The sequence below is a fragment of the Aethina tumida genome, chromosome 3 (assembly GCF_024364675.1).
Source record: "Aethina tumida isolate Nest 87 chromosome 3, icAetTumi1.1, whole genome shotgun sequence".
Lineage (NCBI taxonomy): Eukaryota > Metazoa > Arthropoda > Insecta > Coleoptera > Nitidulidae > Aethina > Aethina tumida.
In genome coordinates, this window is record NC_065437.1 from 15,845,801 (window position 1) to 15,865,210 (window position 19,410).

The 19,410-nt window shown below is 30.0% G+C and overlaps 4 protein-coding genes across 4 annotated transcripts; 1 reads left to right on the top strand and 3 right to left on the bottom strand.

Moving 5' to 3' along the window:
* Window positions 1-7,711: 7,711 nt before the first annotated feature.
* On the bottom strand, window positions 7,712-9,536 carry LOC109597425 (endonuclease G, mitochondrial). Its single transcript, XM_020013102.2, has 5 exons — window positions 9,461-9,536; window positions 8,681-9,186; window positions 8,386-8,622; window positions 8,149-8,329; window positions 7,712-8,088 (listed from the first exon to the last, which is right to left on the bottom strand). Exons 2-5 carry the CDS (start codon window positions 9,064-9,066, stop codon window positions 7,993-7,995), a joined length of 900 nt encoding a protein of 299 aa, XP_019868661.2. The 5' UTR covers window positions 9,067-9,186; window positions 9,461-9,536; the 3' UTR covers window positions 7,712-7,992.
* Window positions 9,510-10,612, top strand: LOC109597426 (estradiol 17-beta-dehydrogenase 8). The gene is made up of 4 exons (XM_020013103.2): window positions 9,510-9,638; window positions 9,693-10,009; window positions 10,082-10,391; window positions 10,443-10,612. Exons 1-4 carry the CDS (start codon window positions 9,605-9,607, stop codon window positions 10,526-10,528), a joined length of 747 nt encoding a protein of 248 aa, XP_019868662.1. The 5' UTR covers window positions 9,510-9,604; the 3' UTR covers window positions 10,529-10,612.
* On the bottom strand, window positions 10,584-11,614 carry LOC109597427 (deoxynucleotidyltransferase terminal-interacting protein 2). Its single transcript, XM_020013105.2, has 3 exons — window positions 11,131-11,614; window positions 10,916-11,080; window positions 10,584-10,823 (listed from the first exon to the last, which is right to left on the bottom strand). Exons 1-3 carry the CDS (start codon window positions 11,494-11,496, stop codon window positions 10,617-10,619), a joined length of 738 nt encoding a protein of 245 aa, XP_019868664.1. The 5' UTR covers window positions 11,497-11,614; the 3' UTR covers window positions 10,584-10,616.
* A 791-nt stretch (window positions 11,615-12,405) lies between these two features.
* Window positions 12,406-19,058, bottom strand: LOC109597428 (leucine-rich repeat-containing protein 20). The gene is made up of 3 exons (XM_020013106.1): window positions 18,806-19,058; window positions 13,171-13,482; window positions 12,406-13,109 (listed from the first exon to the last, which is right to left on the bottom strand). Exons 1-3 carry the CDS (start codon window positions 18,963-18,965, stop codon window positions 12,946-12,948), a joined length of 636 nt encoding a protein of 211 aa, XP_019868665.1. The 5' UTR covers window positions 18,966-19,058; the 3' UTR covers window positions 12,406-12,945.
* Window positions 19,059-19,410: the final 352 nt, after the last annotated feature.

Below are 19,410 nucleotides of genomic sequence, written 5' to 3' on the forward strand. Positions count from 1 at the left end.
TCATGTGCACCGTCTTTGTATTTTTTGGTGCTACACTATTAATGGTTGATTTGGTTTTTTAAATAATTTCTAAATCCATATCAGTTAGTTAAATATGTGTTATAAAAAATATTTAGCAGACCACTCCCATTCCCATTCTTTGTCTTCTATTTTTCCAATTTTTAATTTGTTTGTTACCACTCAAACTACTGTTTAAAATAAATCATTGAGGAAAAAGTGAGGAACAAGAAATTTCGAATAGTTTTCCAACAATTTATGTCACAAATTAAATCAAATATACGAGATTTGTTCATGAATCATTACAAAGTTCTGAATAAATGATAAACAAGTATGAAATATGAAATACTTAAATATAACTTATAACTCGACTATAAATTAAATAAATTGCAAAATAATGTACTTTAAAGAAACACATACTCTGTATGTCTTCATCTATTCTGAAGCAGTGAATTAATTGCTGAGGCATTGAAATAATTAAATTATAAATGTTTTCTTACGAAATGTTGGCCCATTCGCCTTGAACTTCTACAATTAGCTCCTGAGGAGTTGTGGGCAAATAAACAATTATGTTATGATAATAAAAATTGATTTTGAATTAAAATACACCTACCTATACATAAATCTTAATAATATATAATTATAAAATATTATAATAAACTGAATAAATAGAATTAGATTTACTAATTGAATTCAATTACAAAAATGCTACACTATAATCTGTTATTGGTGCTTACACTATTCGCAAGTTTATCGAAACATTGTCATGTCATTCCGGTAGGACTGCTTACAAAAGTTTTTATCATACGAGACTTTTTATCAAACCGAGTGGCATCACAAGAGTAATAAAAGAAATGAAGAATTCGGGCTTCCTAAAACCTATGGAAGAATAAACAATTTATTTACAAATTTCAATAAATTACTTTTCTTTTATACCCCAAAAATATTAGGGGATCCAAGAGTTTTGACGGTGTGTTTATGGTGATATAAGCAGGAATTTATTCGATTTTTTATAGTAGTTTTTATCTTATAGGTATATATGTTATTATGATTTATGTATAAGTAGGTGTATCTTAATTCAAAATTGATTAATTATTGATTTGAACATAATCAATTTTTATTATTTTAATTATTATAATTTTTTATTAACAATTTAACAAGCAAAACTTCGTAAAACTAACAGAATAAATAATGTATTTGTATGATATTTAAAATTAGATATATAATTATTATTATATTATTACATGTCTTATTTCAATAGATTTCAGTTTTAATAAAATATGTAGAGAAAAATGTTATTAAAAAATCTATATTTTGTTTTTCATGTATGACTTTTGTCATTTAGGTGGTTGAATTCTAAAAAATTTGATTAACCCTACTTTATTAATTAATTTTTTATTTACTCTATATTTCTTTGATAGTTTAATACCAATTAAAATTTCATTATTAAATAAATTTAGAAAATATTTAATAATTAGGTAAATTTATAAGGGGAATAATTTTTTTTTTAAATAAAAGTCGAATAAGTATATTAAAATAATACATTAATATAACATTAACAAAAAAATATATTTATATATTTTATATAAACAACGTGCATTAAAACAAACACATATCTATTCCTCTAGTGTATGGTGCTCTCTTATACAATTTAAAATGCTTATAAATGAATAAATTAGATTTATCAATAAATTGGAAATAAGTTAAAAAAGAATAAAAATACATATGTTTAATTAAATTCAATACGATTATCTATATAGTAAAATAAATTAAGCTTGTACTTACAAAAAAATAATGGTAATAATAAAAATGTAATAATCTATAAAGTAAAATAACCCAAAAAATGATTACCAATAAATTAAGAATGTAATTACCAGAAGAATAATACATTGTTTTTAGAAAAACCACGGGAATATAACCTGTAATGTAAAATATTTTAATTAATGAGTAATAATCATCAAATTAGAAGAAAGAATATAATATATTAAAAAATTCATACACTATTTTAGCAATAATTCTGTCACAAAGAACGTAAAACTTTTACAGAGAACAATTCGAATATTAATTAAAATTAATAATAACACGAATATTTTTGTGGCTTAAACTTTCTATCACTATTCTTTGTATTGAGCCTACATTAACTTCAGACGAAATATACAAATTCTATGAGGATGTCCTACTTTCATATGGGCCACACTATATCTACATACTATGAATTATGATCAAAAAATTGGGAATCAGGTTAATGTTTATAATATAAACCTGAATAAGATAAAATGAAGACCTCGAATGTCAAAATAAAAGGTAAGGAGGCACGTATGGACTGGTGGTGAACAAGAATCATTCTTGCTAGTTATTATAGTGAGTATAGACTAAATGTTACAAGCCTAATTTTAAAATGTTATACTGGTGAAAATACTAAATCTTTATGTTATATAAATGTTGTTAGCCAGAGATTGTTTAATATTACATTATTATTATTATAAACGTAATCTTAATCTTACCAAGGAAACCACTCTTAAAATGATAAAAAGAGGTATTTGAAAAGAGGCTGGGAAGATTTATGGTGGAGACAGTGAAGATACATGAGAAGCCAAATGTTCACCCAGTCTTTCAGAGAGCAAGACTCATTCACTTGTCATACAAAATCCAGGAGGATGATGATTTGGGTAGGTTAGACAAGGTTAGTAAAAATACAAAAGTGAATTCTAACTAATGGGGAGTTCCGTTAGTATCATAAGCAAAATTAGTAAAACTAACTTAATTAAAAATTTATTTTGCCCACAACCCCTTAGGATCTAATTGCAGCAGTTCAAGGCGAATCATTTCGCAAGAAGACACTGTCTCGGCGGATTAATTCACTGCTTCAGAACAGAAAAACACAGAGTATTAAAGTATCTATGTGTTTCTATAAAGTACATTTTGCAAATTTACAAATTTCAATAATCTTTTTTGGATCTAATTTCATTTTATTTTTGTTTCGCCCAATGTTATATCAAACCAAACAAACAAATATGCTAAAAATCTTTGTAATAAAGCAACAAATTATGTACAAAAAATATTAGGGGATCCAAGAGTTTTGACGGTGTGTGTATATGGTGGTATAAGTATGAATTTATTTTTAAAAAACTATTCAAGAAAAAACAACTTTTGGCAATGTGATATTTTAATATATAATATGACAAAAACTCAATATTCAAGTCACTATATTACGTGAGTTACAAATTTATTGTATTGTTATCAGATCGTCACCAAGTCCCCCGTCCATAGGTTGTAGGATGTCCGAATTGTGCATTTCTCTTTTTACTCGTTCGCTGGCAATTGGTTTAACGAAGCGTTTTGGACGAACATAATAAGGTGATGGGTCCGGAGTAGAGCATGACCATGATTCGATAAACATGCTTGCGGATAGTATAAGCACCATTAAAAACTTGATGTTAAAGTACAACATTTTTGTAAGCAACTGAATTGAACTAGTAAATCTGATTCTATTTATTCAGTTTTTTATAATAGTTTTTGTCTTATATATATGTTATTATGATTTATGTATACGTAGGTGTATCTTAATTCAAAATTGAATTATTGATTTGAACTCGCAACCAATTTTTATTATTTTAATTATCATAATTATTTATTCACAATTTAATTAGCAAAACTTTGTAAAATTAACAGAATAAAAAATTTATTTGTAGGATATTATTATTAGATGTATTATTTCAGTAAATATGTATACTTTATAAATATAATACGATAACAATATAATAAATATGTAACTCACCCAATGTCTCATTTTTAAATGTATGACTTCACTCAATAGATTTTTTATATTTTTAATTCGAGTTGACTGTGTGAGTGATTTCGATATTCAAAAGGAGTACAAGTTAGGTTCAAATTTTGAAAAAAATATTACAAATATTGATTAATTATGAAACCGTTGAGATGATGGTTGTTCACGTTTTGCAGAAAAAGTTTGCCATATTTCGAATTTTTTATTAATATTCATAAAAAATTAGTAATAACACAAATATTTCTGTGGCGTCACTATTCTCTGTAATGTGCCAATACTAATTCGTTTCCACTGCTCCCGTATGGTTTGAATAAGTTATTGTTTGCTTTGGATGTTTTTTGTACGGATGTGACGGTCTATTACTTCCCAAACGTGCTCAAAAGAACTTAGATCGGAAGATTGAGATTGCCATTCAAGCACAATTAACATTTTCATTAGAAACCACTCTTTAATAATTATAAACGTGTGTTTGGTAAGTGGGATTTTGCAAATATCTAACGGAACGCTCTGTTTTTTTAATGACAGTGGTGTTTTAACTGCAAATCGGCTATGTAGTCCCGAATCAATAAAGGGATTTATTACTGTTGTGCTACTAATATCTAAACGAAATTGTGTCGAAATTTCCTCAGTGATTTGCTTTTATATTTTGCGAAGATCTTTGATTGAAAGCTTTTTATAATTTTGCCCACCTCAGGAGTAGTGTTCGGTAACATTTTCATTTTATTAAATTTTTGACTACAATAATAAAAATATAATGCGAGGTTAACGTCAATAATTCAAATTTGAATACATAAATTTTAATAACCAAAGTAAAATAAAAAATATGATAATAGACCGAATAAATAATATTAAATTTACAATTTTTATGTCAAAAAATTACTTAATATATTTTGGTGTTATTCCAAAAAAAAAGTGACATTTTGACCTTAAATACATATTTTCATGCATTATGCTTGTCATACAAAATGCAGGTGGAGGATATGGATAGGTTAGAGAAGGTTAGTAAAAAGACAAAAGTGAATTCTAACTAATGGGGAGTTCCGTTAGTATCATAATTGTTTATTAACTTTTTAATAACCAAAATTAGTAAAACTAACTTAAGAATTTATTTGCCCACAACCCTCAGGAGGTGCCTGGGTGGATTAATCCACTGCCTCAGAACAGAAAAAGTCACAGAATATAAGAGTAAATATGTGTTTCTTTAAAGTACATTATTTTGCAATTTTACAAATTTCAATAAACTACTTTTTTGGTTTTAATTTCATTTTATTTTTGTTTTTACGAGTGTTACATCAAACCAAACAAACAAATATGCTAAAAATCTTTGTAATAAAGCAACAAATTATGTATAAATTATTATAACATATTATTATCTCTTATTCGCCAAAAAATATTAGGGTGCAAGAGACTGATGGTGTGTGTATATGGTGGTATAAGTATGAATTTATTTTTAAAAAACTATTCAAGAAAAAACAACTTTTGGCAATGTGATATTTTAATATATAATACGGCAAAAACTCAAATATTCAGGTCACCATATTACGAGAGTTACAAATTTATTGTATTGTTATCAGATCGTCACCAAGTCCCCCGTCCATAGGTTGTAGGATGTCCAAATTCTGTATTTCTCTTTTTACTCGTTCGCTGGCAATTGGTTTAACAAAGCGTCTTGGACGAACATATAAAGGTGATGGGTCATCAACAGAGCATGACCATGATTCGATAAACATGCTTGCGGATAGTATAAGCACCATTAAAAACTTGATGTTAAAGTACAACATTTTTGTAAGCAACTGAATTGAACTAGTAAATCTGATTCTATTTATTCAGTTTTTTATAATAGTTTTTGTCTTATATATATATGTTATTATGATTTATGTATAAGTAGGTGTATCTTAATTCAAAACTGAATTAGTGATTTGAACTCGCAATCAATTTTTATTATTTTAATTACCATAATTCACAATTTAATAAGCAAAACTTTGTAAAATTAACAGAATAAATAATTTATTTGTAGGATATTATTATTAGATGTATTATTTCAGTAAATATGTATACTTTATAAGTATAATACGATAACAATATAATAAATATGTAACTCACCCAATGTCTCGTTATTAAATGTCTGACTTCACTCAATAGATTTTTATATTTTTAATTCGAGTTGACTGTGTGAGTGATTTCGATATTCAAAAGGAGTACAAGTTAGGTTTAAATTTTGAAAAAAATATTACAAATATTGATTAATTATGAAACCGTTGAGATGATGGTTGTTCACATTTTGCAGAAAAAGTTTGCCATATTTCGAATTTTTTATTAATATTCATAAAAAATTAGTAATAACACAAATATTTTTGTGGCGTCACTATTCTCTGTAATGTGTCAATACTAATTTGTTTCCAGTGCTCCTGTATGGTTTGAATAAGTTCTTGTTTGCTTTTGATGTTTTTTGTACGGATGTGACGGTCTATTACTTCCCAAACGTGCTCAAAAGAACTTAGATCGGGAGATTGAGACTGCCATTCAAGCACAATTAAGTTTTTCATTAGAAACCACTCTTTAATAATTATAAACGTGTGTTTGGTAATTGGGATTTTGCAAATATCTAACGGAACGCTCTGTTTTTGTTTAATAGCAGTGGTGTTTTATCTGCAAATCGGCTATGTAATACCGCATCATTAAAGGTAATTTTTAATGTTTTGCTACTACTATCTAAATTAAATTGTATCGAAATTTCCTCCGTGATTTGTCTTGATGTTTTGCGAGGGTCTTTGATGGAAAGCTTTTTATAATTTTGTCTAACTTGGGAGTGGATTTTCGTGTGCGTCCTGACATGCGCCGATTTTCCACACCACCTTCAATGTGAAATTATAATTATTTTTAATACATTTTCATTTTATTAAATTTTTGACTACAATAATAAAAAATTATTACATGGTTCACGTCAATAATTCAAATTTGAATTATGATACACCTACTTATATATAAAATAACAAAAAATATGATAATAAACCGAATAAATAAAATCAGATTTACGATTTTTGTCCCTAAAAAATTACTTAATATTCGATACATATTTTCATGCATTACGTTTGATCATAATCGGACCACATATACAAATTCTATGAGAGGGTCTTGCTTTCATATGGGCCACACTGTATCTAACATACATACTATGAACTATGATCAAATTCGCAATAAGGTTAATATTTATAATATAAACCTGAATAAGATAAAATAAGAAGGCACTTATGGACTAGTGGTGAACAAGGATAATTCTTGCTGTCTATTATAATGAGTATAGACTAAATGTTAGAAGTATAATTTTAAAAAGTTATACTGATAAATTATTAAATGTTGTCAGGCAGGAATTTTAACATTGTTTAATATTACTTTTGAAATGGTATTTGAAAAGAGGCTGGGAAGACTCATACCCTTGTCATACAAAATGCAGGTGGATGATGATTTGGATAGGTGGTTCATTTATGGACGAAATATCTCGTCCATAAATGAAAGTAATTTCAGACGCTCCTAAAATGTGACCCAAGTAAGATCATTTTTGGGTTTGGTCAATTATTACAATCATTTACAATTCCGCTACCATATTAGCAACAATCTTTGATCGAACATTGTCAAAAAGTTTTTAGTAAAGTGAAGGAGATAATAGTTTCAGATCAGATTCAGGCACATTTTAAACCTAAATAGAAAATAACTTTGACGGTGGATGCCTCAAATAGGTTAGACATCTTGAAGGAGACAAGCAAGACATTGAAACATACAAATGTACTCAAAGAACAAATGGAGACAAGGAGGTGGATAAATTGTTTGAAAACAACAAAAAACATTTTCATATAAGGACAAGTATGCACAAGATATATTATGTTTTTTTTTAGCTCAGGATAAAATAGAGTTATTAAAAAACAGATGTATTATTAAAATGTATATATTTCATTTATGACTAGAAAAGTGTATAAGATGATATGATATAGGTAATATTTACATTTTTAGTTTGTTTGATATAAAAAACAATTTTAATGTTTTAAATAAATATATAATATTATGTTAACATTTTGAAATAAACAAACAAACATTTAAAGATATTAAAGAGGATTTAATCCTTTTTTGATACATACAAGTATGCTAACAGTGTACATATATACAGATTTACAGACAAAAATTTGTTTTTTTTACTTAGTTCTTCTCACAAACTAATTTTTTTTTCCATTGATTTTACTAATTTTGCTTCTAACAATATTGTCAAAGAATAATAAGCCAGCTGCTTTCTCAATGCTATCGGGTGGAACCTAAAGTATGTCATTTTTTATTGTGTAATTGTTTAATATATTTATTTATAAAAGAATTACCTGAAAACTGGTTAAAGGAACATCGTCATCAATTACAGCATTAGGCATCACATATGCCTCCATTTCCAATTTACCATCGACTGTCTCCCCAACTACTACTTTGAAAAAATGTGTTGGAACTGCCACATGGTTTGCCCCTATTACCTCATATTTTACATAATTTTTTCCATCAGATTCTCTCCTAAAATATACCAAATATTAAATATGTATATCAGTGCCCTAATCAATTAGTAATACCTTGGTAAAAAAAGAGGTCCAGTGCAACAGTAAACATTTGTATAAACCTTGGTCAATTTTCTTACATATTTCTCCAATCGATTCCAAGAATCTCTGTTAAAACCTCTACCAACTTGTGGTGCCATATTTGAGAGGAAGAACGTTTGATCCACATGCTTTTGTTCCCTCTTGTGGTTTCCGGCTGCTGCCAAGTGTCCTCTATCATACCCAGAATGTTTGTAATCAGTGTTTTCTGACCTATAAACGGGCATTTATAATCCCCTTATTATATATATTAGATTGTTGTATTTTGTACCTAAAATATTTGTGTATACTTTCATCAGCCTTAAAATCACACTTGGACCTGTCGACACCTTCCCCGTACTTAATAGTGTCGCGAGTTAAATGTTCAAACACCCAGTGTGCGATTCTAGTTCTGCGGTCGTAACTCAAAACGTAATCGTCAAATGATCTAATATTGTCGTAGCCAGGAAAGCCGTATTTCATAATCTGTGACACCCTGTTAGAGTTACTTTCAACTGGCACCGGTGATAAGGGCGATGCGGCAGATACGGAGCCAAATATTGGTCCAGGAAGGTTGTCTACTTGGAATATTTTTCGTTTTTCTAAATAGGAACCCGCAATAAAACTGCTTATGCCCACAGAGCCCAATAGCGCACATTTTGATAAAGTTTTTAACATTTTTTATTGCAGGACTATCACACAGTTTTATAACAGCACACACTAAAAACTTAACCTATTATGTTTTGAACGTTGAAGTTGTGTTAACCTAATAATTTCGCAGTGTTTTTTTAAGTGTTCCTAAAATAATGTGAATAATAACTTTTGTTTATGGATTTAAAAATTCAATTGTATAATATTTATAGTTAGTTTATTCGACATCGATTATTGAACGAATCCAAAACGCTGGATAACTCCTGGCAACAATGGGGGTATCTTGAACATTTTCATTTGTTAACAAATGTAAAATGTAAGTAATAATGAATATTTTATTTTATGTAAAAGTTTCAGAAATAAAAATGGTTCTCTATTTATTTGTGTGTTTAATTTATTAATTATTAACTATTAAAAATACCTGCAAAGTTATGTCCTTGATAAACCATATAATTTGCGTAAATACGGTTCTTAAAATGCCTTTGACCTTTAGACTGCTCCTTATCACCTAGAAAATTTGTACATATTTTTCATTCTACTCAAAACAGAGATAAACTAAATCAAAATGGCTCTTGTTGGTAGGTTAGCATTTGTAACAGGTACTTTAAATAAATAGTTGCTTTTTAAACACTTATTTTAGTCTTAAAACGTAGGTGCTGGATCTGGAATAGGACGGGAAACATCAAAAATTCTCGCCAGAGAAGGAGCCAGTGTAATAGCTGCAGACAAAGTCTTAAAAAGTGTATCTGAAACTGTAGAACTTTTACCCACAAAAACTGATCAAACACATACTGGCTTAGAAGTGGATGTAGGTCAAATTTCAAGTATTCAAGATGCATTGAGTAAAGCCATAAACACATACAATAAACCACCAACCATAATTGTAAACTGTGCTGGCATAACAAGAGATAATTTTTTATTGAAGCTGTCTGAACAAGACTTCCAAGAAGTTATTGATGTAAATTTAAAAGTATGAAAATGTCCAATTTTGTAGTGATTAATTGCTGAAACAACTATATTTTTACTATTTATTTTTTTACAGGGCACATTTTTGGTAATCCAAACATTCGCAAACGCAATAACTCAAAATAAAATTAAAAACGCTTCCATAATAAACATAGCGAGCATCGTTGGAAAATACGGTAACATTGGACAATCAAATTATTGCGCCAGCAAGGCGGGTGTTGAATTACTCACCAAAACGGCGGCGAAAGAACTCGGACAATTCGGAATAAGAGTTAATGCCATTCTGCCAGGTTTCATTGAAACGCCCATGATTCAAACTGTGCCTGACAAAGTAAGAGACAGGTTCAAAAGTAACATTGCCCTTGGCAGATTTGGAAAACCTGAAGGTATGTGAGGAGCTCCAATCGTTTCTGGCAGTTAATTGGTTTGTTTTGCAGAAATTGCCGAAGTGATTTCGTTTTTGGCCTCAGATAGAAGTTCTTATGTAAGTGGAGCATCTATTGAAGTCACTGGTGGGTTATAACTAGTCACATTTTTCTAAGTATATTATGGATTTTGAGAAATCAATAAAATTTCAATTATTGTAAAAACAGTTTATTATATATAACATTTTATTTTTTCTTTTTCAACCTTTTAGCCTGCCTCCAAGCCTTATAATGAGTTTTCTGCTTCTCTTCAATTATTTCTTTGTATTTTCTCTTGTTAAACTTATTAAATTCAGCATCTGCCAACAGTTCATCGACCAACGACTTCTTACGTTCTTTTTTTGTCAGACGGTTATTGTAATAATCCAATGGTGAATCCATAACTTTGCCTATCTAAAGAATAATAATTAACATATAATTGTTGAATGACTTTAATGTATTAATGAGTTGTACTAATATGTACTTGTAAAAAAAAATTAAATTACCTGAAAGTATTTTGGCAAGACTTTTAAATCATTTTTCTTGTAGAAATGTTTAGGATCTAAGACAGACCTCATTTGTATGATCTCCAAGTCCCTTTTTACTTCCTCAGTCACTTCAGTTGCTGGAAGTCCATACCATTTTTTACCTTTAGTCTTCTCCCTATCTTTCTAAAATATTCTAAATGTAATAAACATAAAAACATTTTTTATATACATACTTGTCTTTCTTGTTTTAGTTTTTTCTCTGAAACATCATATCGCGGCACCGCATGCAGTTTTTCAAAGTCTGGAGTGATTACTGATTTTGCTAGTGCCTCTTTGACTTCAGACTTGTCAGTTACCGTAACCTCCTTTTTCATTTTTTTCTTCCACTTCTTATTAATATTGGGATTTCCAGTCCAACCCATTTCTACTATGAAAGCATCGGTAATCGATTTCGGTTTAGCTTCTTTTTTGGCTTTGACTTCCGTTAACAGGTCCTGTTTGTATTCTTTTAATAATTCTTTAACAAAACTTACTTTTGTTTGTGGTTTCGGTTGATTGTCTTGTTGTACGTCTCCAGTTACGTCAATAACAAAGTCCATTATGGATGTATAGACCACAATTATAAATCGAAAATATTATCTTGTAACGTAAACGGTGTTTCTCTTAAATATGTTGAATGTGGCAAAATTAGGTTAGTTTCTTCTTCTTCTTCTTTTTGGACATCACACAAACACACTGTTTTATGCGCATACTCACGAAGTATAGATATATCTATACTTCGTGCGCATACTCATAAATGTATATGACTACTACAGAGTGAGACGACAGATATAGAGAAGGGAGATGCGCATGATACATTATTGGTTGTCTCTGACTAGTACCGCCAAAACAAATACAAAAGATTTCTTTTGAAATAAATAGAAAATTTTCGTTATAAATGTAGTATAATGGTTTTGAAAATTTGGAGGACACAGTATTGATAGAAAATAGAGCAAAAAAATATATAAAAAATGAACTTCCCTTTATAAATTTAACAATTACATAGTTAAATAATAAAAAATAAAGAGTTTAATTTTACTGATGATGCTATTTAAAGCTTTATTAGTTCAAATAATTTGTAATTGGTATTTTAATTAATTCTACACTAATATTTTATAAAGTGACCATTATTATGAATAATTTTCAGACACCTTTTTTTCATCGAAAGCATAGGATTTTCGCGTTTCGGAAAAAAATTAAAAAATAAGTTTTTCCCACTCACCATTTTCAGTTCTTTATTCCTTTTTTACAAATAATACTTTCATTGATCCTCCGTTTAATGCAACAATTCTAATTATGGACGGATTTTTCCTTTTATTTTATTTTACATAAATAATACTAGTATTCCGACGGTATATTTCAGTTTTTGAAGATATGATTGTATTTAATTAAATATTATTATATCTCGTTGTTTGAAGAGGCAAGATATGTTTTTTATAACATAAATTCCCTTAAAATAAAACAAAAACTCTGTGTTTAAATTTATTTGACATTCAGAATGGCGGACATCTAGACGTTAACAAAAGAATATATCTATTCCTATCACAGTATGACCAGATGGATCCAAATAATGTCAAATTAAGTACAAAAATGATTAATATACAAATATACATATGAACAACACGTAAGTCAGTATAAAAATTATGCACACAGCTGTGCTTAAATGTAAGCACGTAAATTAGTACTTTTTAAATAGAGTCCTTCAACAAGGAAACAATAATTATAAAAATACAAATACTTTACATTCAATTAAATGTACTAACTGCCTTAAAATTAGCACCCGTTGGAAAGACTACCAACAATTCAACCAATCAAAAAGTCTTTGTTGCAAAATAAGTATAAATTCGTCAGTTCCGTATCTACACTAGACTATATATATACATAATAACACATGTTTTTTTTTATTAATTTGGTAAATATTGCACTATCGTCCCAACCTGTGGGGCTTGCGAACAAAGCTTTTTGCATTGAGTAATAATGGCAGTGTCCATTGATAAATACAACGCTTTTTAAATAGTAAGATCTTCCCAGTCCTCTTTCTCTCTCGGCGTGAGTAAAATATTCATATTGGTTATTTCTGACAGTTGTTCATGAATCCTGGGACCAACTGGATTGTTGGTGAGATCGACTACTTGCAACGACGGGGCTTCCTTCATAAATTCTACTTCTATATCTGCAAAAATTATATTATTAATCCCAAACCAAGGAGGTCGTGTTTTATTGAAATTACTCACCAACAATATGGTTGTTGCTGGCGTTGAGGTGTAGCAACTTGGGAATCTTAAAAATACAATTTGGCAGGGAGATGAACGTGTTGTACGAAATGTCCAGCCGCTCCAATGATTTGAGATCGGCACATTCGTCTGGCAGCTTCGACATTTGATTATGGGACAAATTCAGATCGGTGATCAGACTAAATTTAACGGCGAACTTGGGCGGTATTTTCGTTATCACATTGTCGCTCAAATCACAGGTCTTCAGTTCCGTGTGCCTCATCAGATGGTAGACTGCGTCTGGTACTTGCATCAACTGGCATTTCGATAGATCTGTAACAAAACGCATTTTTTTACGTAACGCACATTTTTATATGCCGTAATGTTATAACAAAAAGCGGGAATTTTAACCGAAAATTAACCGCATTTTAAACGGCGATGTCACAATTACTGAAAACGTCGCACTTTCATAATGCGAAAGTTCTCTTTGTGTTTCGGACGGTGTAACCGAATTTTATATAATTCCGTTGTTACTCCGAATACGGTTCAAGTTCCTAATTGCAAAATAATATATGCGATTACATCGCTTAATTAGGCTGTTTAATCTGTGCGTCAGGTGTGAGGTGCAATTAAAAGAAAAACAATTAACATTTTTACCACGACAATCTTCAAACGAGACGTGTGACTTTGGAAAATTAGGCGTCCGTTCCCCGGTGTCACAACTTTATGCAAATTGCCGTAGGATTCATTCACATTCCGATAAACATCGTTATGGATTTTTTATGTTGTTCTTGTGCAAGTTTATTGGGTATGTGATTTTTATCCGCCGTCAACGATGGTTTGTTTTAGTAGGCAATTTCTTAATTACAGTTTGTGGGAAAGTTTCGATAAACAGATGTTTAATAGGATGAAAATCCATTATGCAATTTAAAATACACAATACCGCACTCATTATATCATTAATTGTGTTACATAAGTGAACGAGGAACCGAGAATTTGCGCGTTTCCGATTTCTGGTCTAGTTCAATCCGATTCATTCGCTTTTTGGTGTTTGAATGTCAGGTGCAGAAAAACTTTCACATTCGTGTCGTGCTTAATGGTTGTAGACTTGTTTGTACATGATGTGCTCTCCTGAATTACAAGTGTACAAAGAATTAAATTGTTAATTAAGCGATTACTTGTTAATTACAATTTGAACGAATGGTTAAAAAGGCGAATTAGTGGAAATCTACATTTCCTCACATTCGTGTCAGAAACTATTTTTGTATCCACAAGCTGACGTTCCATTCTAATTATATATTTTTTAGCTCATAATATTGAAGAAAGTTGTTAATTCATAAATGTGAAAATAATTTGATTAATTTAATATAATGGAAACCTGCCAATAAAAACAAACAAATTATGAATGTGATCAACAATTTTAAATGAAAGTACATTTTACGTTAATTGTGATTTTCCTTTTCTCTTTTTGCATTAAAATAACTTGAGGATAAATGTTCATCTTCAAGTTAAAAATAAATGCCGTTATGTAATATGAATCAACGTTAAAATAAAGCCCCATTATAAATGCAAATAAGAAATTTAGTAACTGATAAAATTTTGATGTAAACCAATATTATAGAAAACCTAACGCTCGCACGATTACGCATGTGAAAACTAGGTTTTCTATGTAGCAACTGCAACAAAGTGAAACTGAAATCATCGACACGCATGTCATGCGCACAATCCGTCCTTTTATTTCGTTCCGTGATTGTCACGTTTCAGTCACAAGACTGGGAACGAGTACGCGATGCGTATGAAAACCTTTAAGTTATAAAAAATTTTGTCGGTACCTAGATTTTCGGTTTCTTGCGCCTCCTCGCACCTGTGAATTACCCTCGTCACGGCACTGGCCATCGTTACGATCGTACTGAGGAATCGGGGGGACGCGCATGTTCGAAATTATTTCCGTCTCCCGCATCTGTGTCAGATGCTGCTGCTCGTTCTACTATTTTTACTTCCTGCACACGCGAACTTAACTGCTCAGCTGAGACCAGCTCGGATTTAAAATGAAATGTTTAATCGATATTTTTACCTACTTTTCCTAACGTGCTTTCAATGGTCGGTTGTCCTATATTAAAATTGTTAATTAATTGAATTATGTACATATGTATTAATGTTTTATAATTTTTAGAATTATGTAATAGGTGCTGCTTTAATTTCCTGAGAAACGGGATATTTTAGTCCTGTTAATGCAGAAAGTCATAAAATATCGAGATGTACGTTCCAAAAATCCATAATGCATTGCTGACTATAAATCTTACAGAATTTTAGGTTGTAACATACAGAGTGTCCCATATAATTTGTATTTTTTGTCCTATTTTGACAAACTTCTTTTTCACTTGGAAAGCATGAAAATATGTACTTATGGACAAAATGCCAAGTTTTTTGCCCAAAATCAAAACCTACAGGGTAATTATTTAGGCATGAAAATTAATGAAATCATATTAGCAATTTTTTTATAGAAAATCTAACTACATCTCTGGATTAAGCACTCCTTGAAATAGGTATATACTAAATTTAATAAAAAAATTATGCGTATTCATCTTCTGTGGAAAAAATGAAAATCATATTCTTTTTACTAGTTTATTTTCTTAATCAGAACTGTCAAAAATAACACTATCTAATTTTTTAATACTTATATTAATATTTAATACTTAAATTTTATTTATTTCCATCAATCACTGATTCACGGATTTTATTACTTTGATATCCACAAACTTTTTCGTAAGTTTATGGGTATCATTTTCAGTTGTTTTGGGATAATTTCATTAATTCTTCCACGAACTTGAGTTTTCCGAGTATTATTGTAACTATCGTATAATTAGCATAATATTATTAGTATAATATTTCAATATTGTTGATAAATAAGGTAATTTGTGGATTTTTTATTGTTCCAAATTTATAAGAACAATGTGATTTTTATTTTTTCCAAAGAATTATGAACGTGCATATTTTTTTTATGAAATTTTCTATATACTCATTTCTAAGGGTGCTTAATCCAGTGGTGTAGTTAGATTTTCTATATAAAATTTATTAGTATGATTTCTTTAATTCTCATGTATAAAAATTGCCTAGTAAGTTTGTAAGTACATATTTTTATGTTTTACAGTTGAAAAACAAATGTTAAAATAGGGCAAAAAATACAAATGGGTCACACTGTATACAATATCTTTCAAATGCCCAAAAAATTCCTCGCAAATAAAAACTTATCAACTTAGTTTTCGATACAATTAAAGTTATAATACTTATAACATGGCACTATTATTTATTTGTTATAGGATATCACATATTTAAGGTGAATACATATTTTTCATTTAATAATAGGAGTTCCCAATATCTCGAATATTTTACAATAACATCCCTTATAAAAATGTTACAGACTTCTTTATATTTTGTTGTATTTTGACTTCCCTATGAGAAAATTGAATAAAATATGTAACAATATCCATTAATTTTTTAACCTATTTATTTAGTTAGGAATGGACCACCCTGTACAATCTCAATTAAACCTTTTGTTTGTAACCTGCACTTAATAAGGAAAGGTTAAATAGTTCCATTTCACAGAGAATTTTTCAAGGATTCAGTAAGACTTATAGGCAAGTGACAATAAATTTAATTTTGTTACTTCGTTTGTTGAGTAGAATAAAAAAATTAGTATTCAATCTAACTATAAGTACAATTTATTCCAAAATATATTGCACGAATATCCTTGATGTATCCAAATGTAATTTTAATCTGCGCAGTTAGTCTTTTCTTTGTCCATATTTTCAGTTTGAATTTTATCAGTTTGTTTACATCTTACATTGGCGTAATTACTTAGGAAATTAAACGTGTATTTTTAGCCTTCCGTATTGGATGTAACAGAAGGAACTTTTACATTTCGAAATCCCCGACTAAATTTAGAAAGGGGGGTTGTTTTCGACCTCAAATAATTTAATAAAACCTTATATTTTTGAGGGGTCTATAATAATCGCGAATTAAAATTTAATTTAATCGGATAGCGTACTTTAATCCGGACTGTTATTATTAAAGATTAGAACAGTAAAATATTTTTACCTTGACCGACCCAAACAAAAATAAAAGTACGTAAACAAAGTTAGCTTCCGCTGAAAATAACTGGCACGGAAATAGAAAGTTTCTAACATCGCGTATGAGATACTCATTATTGTTACATTTGAAGGAACTATTAATTATAATTGTATCGGCAATATGCAGCGCAAATGTGCGAAAATGTATTATTGTAGTCATTTGCAACCCATTTAATTAATAACCATGCATTGGCATGGTTCAGTTAGTCATTTTCTGGGAGATGGGGGAATAATGAGCAAAGTCTGTGACTTGGATCCCAGCAATAAGGTAAAACGTATTGTCCTTACAATTATTTAAATTCCCATAATCATGGGAGAAAGCATCGTTGTTTCAAAAGTTTCGACCAAAGAAAGTTCATTACTTTTTTATAATGTTAATGTTTATGTGGAGTTTTAGGTAATTATAAATATGAATTGGTAAGAAAATTATTTTTCAATGGCTCAATATTAACATATTTCTAAACTGATCTTTTGTATTCATAATCATAGTTCGCTTCGAAAGATCACTTCCTGATTGAAACGAAAGTAAGCGCCAGAGCAAATCATCAGTTTACTTTCGTTCGTACTTTCGGTTTTTACAATCGAATTAGGTTTTAATAAATCTGACGGTGCGCCGCAACTCGGAAACCGCTCAAGGTAAATCAACGATCTTGATCGAACAGTTTTCCTGAATAAACCCATAAATAGTATAGGTTTGTTCTCGGCACGAATTGACCTTTTCATTACCTTTTATGTAGGCTTTAAGGCGAACACCTTGCTGTTAGTACCAGCGTAAACATAAACCCTTTAGAATTTTTTTTAGAAAATATTAAAATCATTTAAAACCAATACTAGTCAGCATAACATTATATTAATACATGTTAATCTTATTTATATATTATCTATGTCTAGGAAAGTACCTATAGTAAACAAGAAGTAAAAATACAACATTCAATTAAAATATGAAGATTATAATGATGTATTTTATTCCCTCTTTGTCGCTTGACTATTCAAACATGCACAATCTAAACAAGTCAGTTTTATGAACAATTATAATTGGTTGCCATAACAACCAGTACTGTTATTTATCAAGCAAAAACGAAATAAAACAGGATGAATGTTTACAAACACGCAAAAACGAGTAGCAATTTAAATCGAATTAACATGAACCAAACTTCAAAATTATTTTCGTCACAAGTACTTGAAACTAACACATTGCCAAAAGCCAACTTTATATTTACGCATTTGAAAATGACTTCCTTTTACTAATTATAACTTCATCTTCTTTAAATATATGATTTTGTATATGCGAAACCTAATTTAATCTTGGCAATTATTTTGAAGACACAGGTGGAGAAAAACTACTTTTAGAAAATGTTTAGCTCAACTTCTATTCTTCAGAAAATAATTGTATATAATATTAAATTTTATATGAGGTATCATTTTCAAATGGATTTTGTAACCAGTGCACTTCTCCTTCGCAACTTTTGTTCACAAACTGCACATTTCACGTGACACACATCCACTTTCGGCAGTCCATTACTCACCTAACTCGCTATTTTCCTGCGCCTCGTTGCACCGACCGATCACCCTGATGACGGCCCTTCCGGCCAGCCGGGTGCAAATCATCATCGCCCCCATCCTGGGATCCGGCTCCTGGTCCGGTTCGGCGGCGATCTCCTCCGGGTACTGCGATGGCGGACGCATCTTGCACTCAAACTAATCCCAACGAACAGATTCGCAGAAAATAAATAAATAACAATGCACCTTTGGTAATCACTTTTGAGCGCGTGTGTCAAATGTTTGTTGTTTTGCTAACCCCGCGGGATTTATACGTTGCGCCCCACCCGCGCAACCTCTAAGCAGATGCTGCGCGTTGCGGTGCATCGTTGACGGTACATACGTATATTTTTTTTGTGCGTGTTTCGGAATCGCGCGTGTGACGATCCCGGTTCCTTTGTTTTGGGGTTCTGTTGGAAAATTTTCTGGGAACGTCCGTTTTCCGAAAGGTTAAAGTACAAAGAAAATATTTGGAGGAACAAATAAATTATTTATAAAATCAAAATTCTTGGATACAATTCAAATAATTTATTTATATTAAACGTATTTTAAAATGAGTTGATTAGTAGTTTTAAGATTTTAAATTTGACAA

Excerpts from the sequence above, each read along its gene's own strand:
- LOC109597427 (XM_020013105.2), bottom strand. The coding sequence starts at position 11,496 with ATGGACTTTGTTATTGACGTAACTGGAGACGTACAACAAGACAATCAA. Across the intron at positions 11,081-11,130 it reads AACTAAAACAAGAAAGACAA|AAAGATAGGGAGAAGACTAA; the intron begins GTATGTATATAA and ends AGAATATTTTAG. Across the intron at positions 10,824-10,915 it reads TCTTGCCAAAATACTTTCAG|ATAGGCAAAGTTATGGATTC; the intron begins GTAATTTAATTT and ends ATTATTCTTTAG.
- LOC109597426 (XM_020013103.2), top strand. The coding sequence starts at position 9,605 with ATGGCTCTTGTTGGTAGGTTAGCATTTGTAACAG. Across the intron at positions 9,639-9,692 it reads TAGGTTAGCATTTGTAACAG|GTGCTGGATCTGGAATAGGA; the intron begins GTACTTTAAATA and ends CTTAAAACGTAG. Across the intron at positions 10,010-10,081 it reads TTATTGATGTAAATTTAAAA|GGCACATTTTTGGTAATCCA; the intron begins GTATGAAAATGT and ends ATTTTTTTACAG.
- LOC109597428 (XM_020013106.1), bottom strand. The coding sequence starts at position 18,965 with ATGCGTCCGCCATCGCAGTACCCGGAGGAGATCGCCGCCGAACCGGAC. Across the intron at positions 13,483-18,805 it reads GCAGGAAAATAGCGAGTTAG|ATCTATCGAAATGCCAGTTG; the intron begins GTGAGTAATGGA and ends GTTTTGTTACAG. Across the intron at positions 13,110-13,170 it reads CAGCAACAACCATATTGTTG|ATATAGAAGTAGAATTTATG; the intron begins GTGAGTAATTTC and ends TAATTTTTGCAG.
- LOC109597425 (XM_020013102.2), bottom strand. The coding sequence starts at position 9,066 with ATGTTAAAAACTTTATCAAAATGTGCGCTATTGGGCTCTGTGGGCATA. Across the intron at positions 8,330-8,385 it reads GGACCTCTTTTTTTACCAAG|GAGAGAATCTGATGGAAAAA; the intron begins GTATTACTAATT and ends GGTATATTTTAG. Across the intron at positions 8,089-8,148 it reads TTCCTTTAACCAGTTTTCAG|GTTCCACCCGATAGCATTGA; the intron begins GTAATTCTTTTA and ends GACATACTTTAG.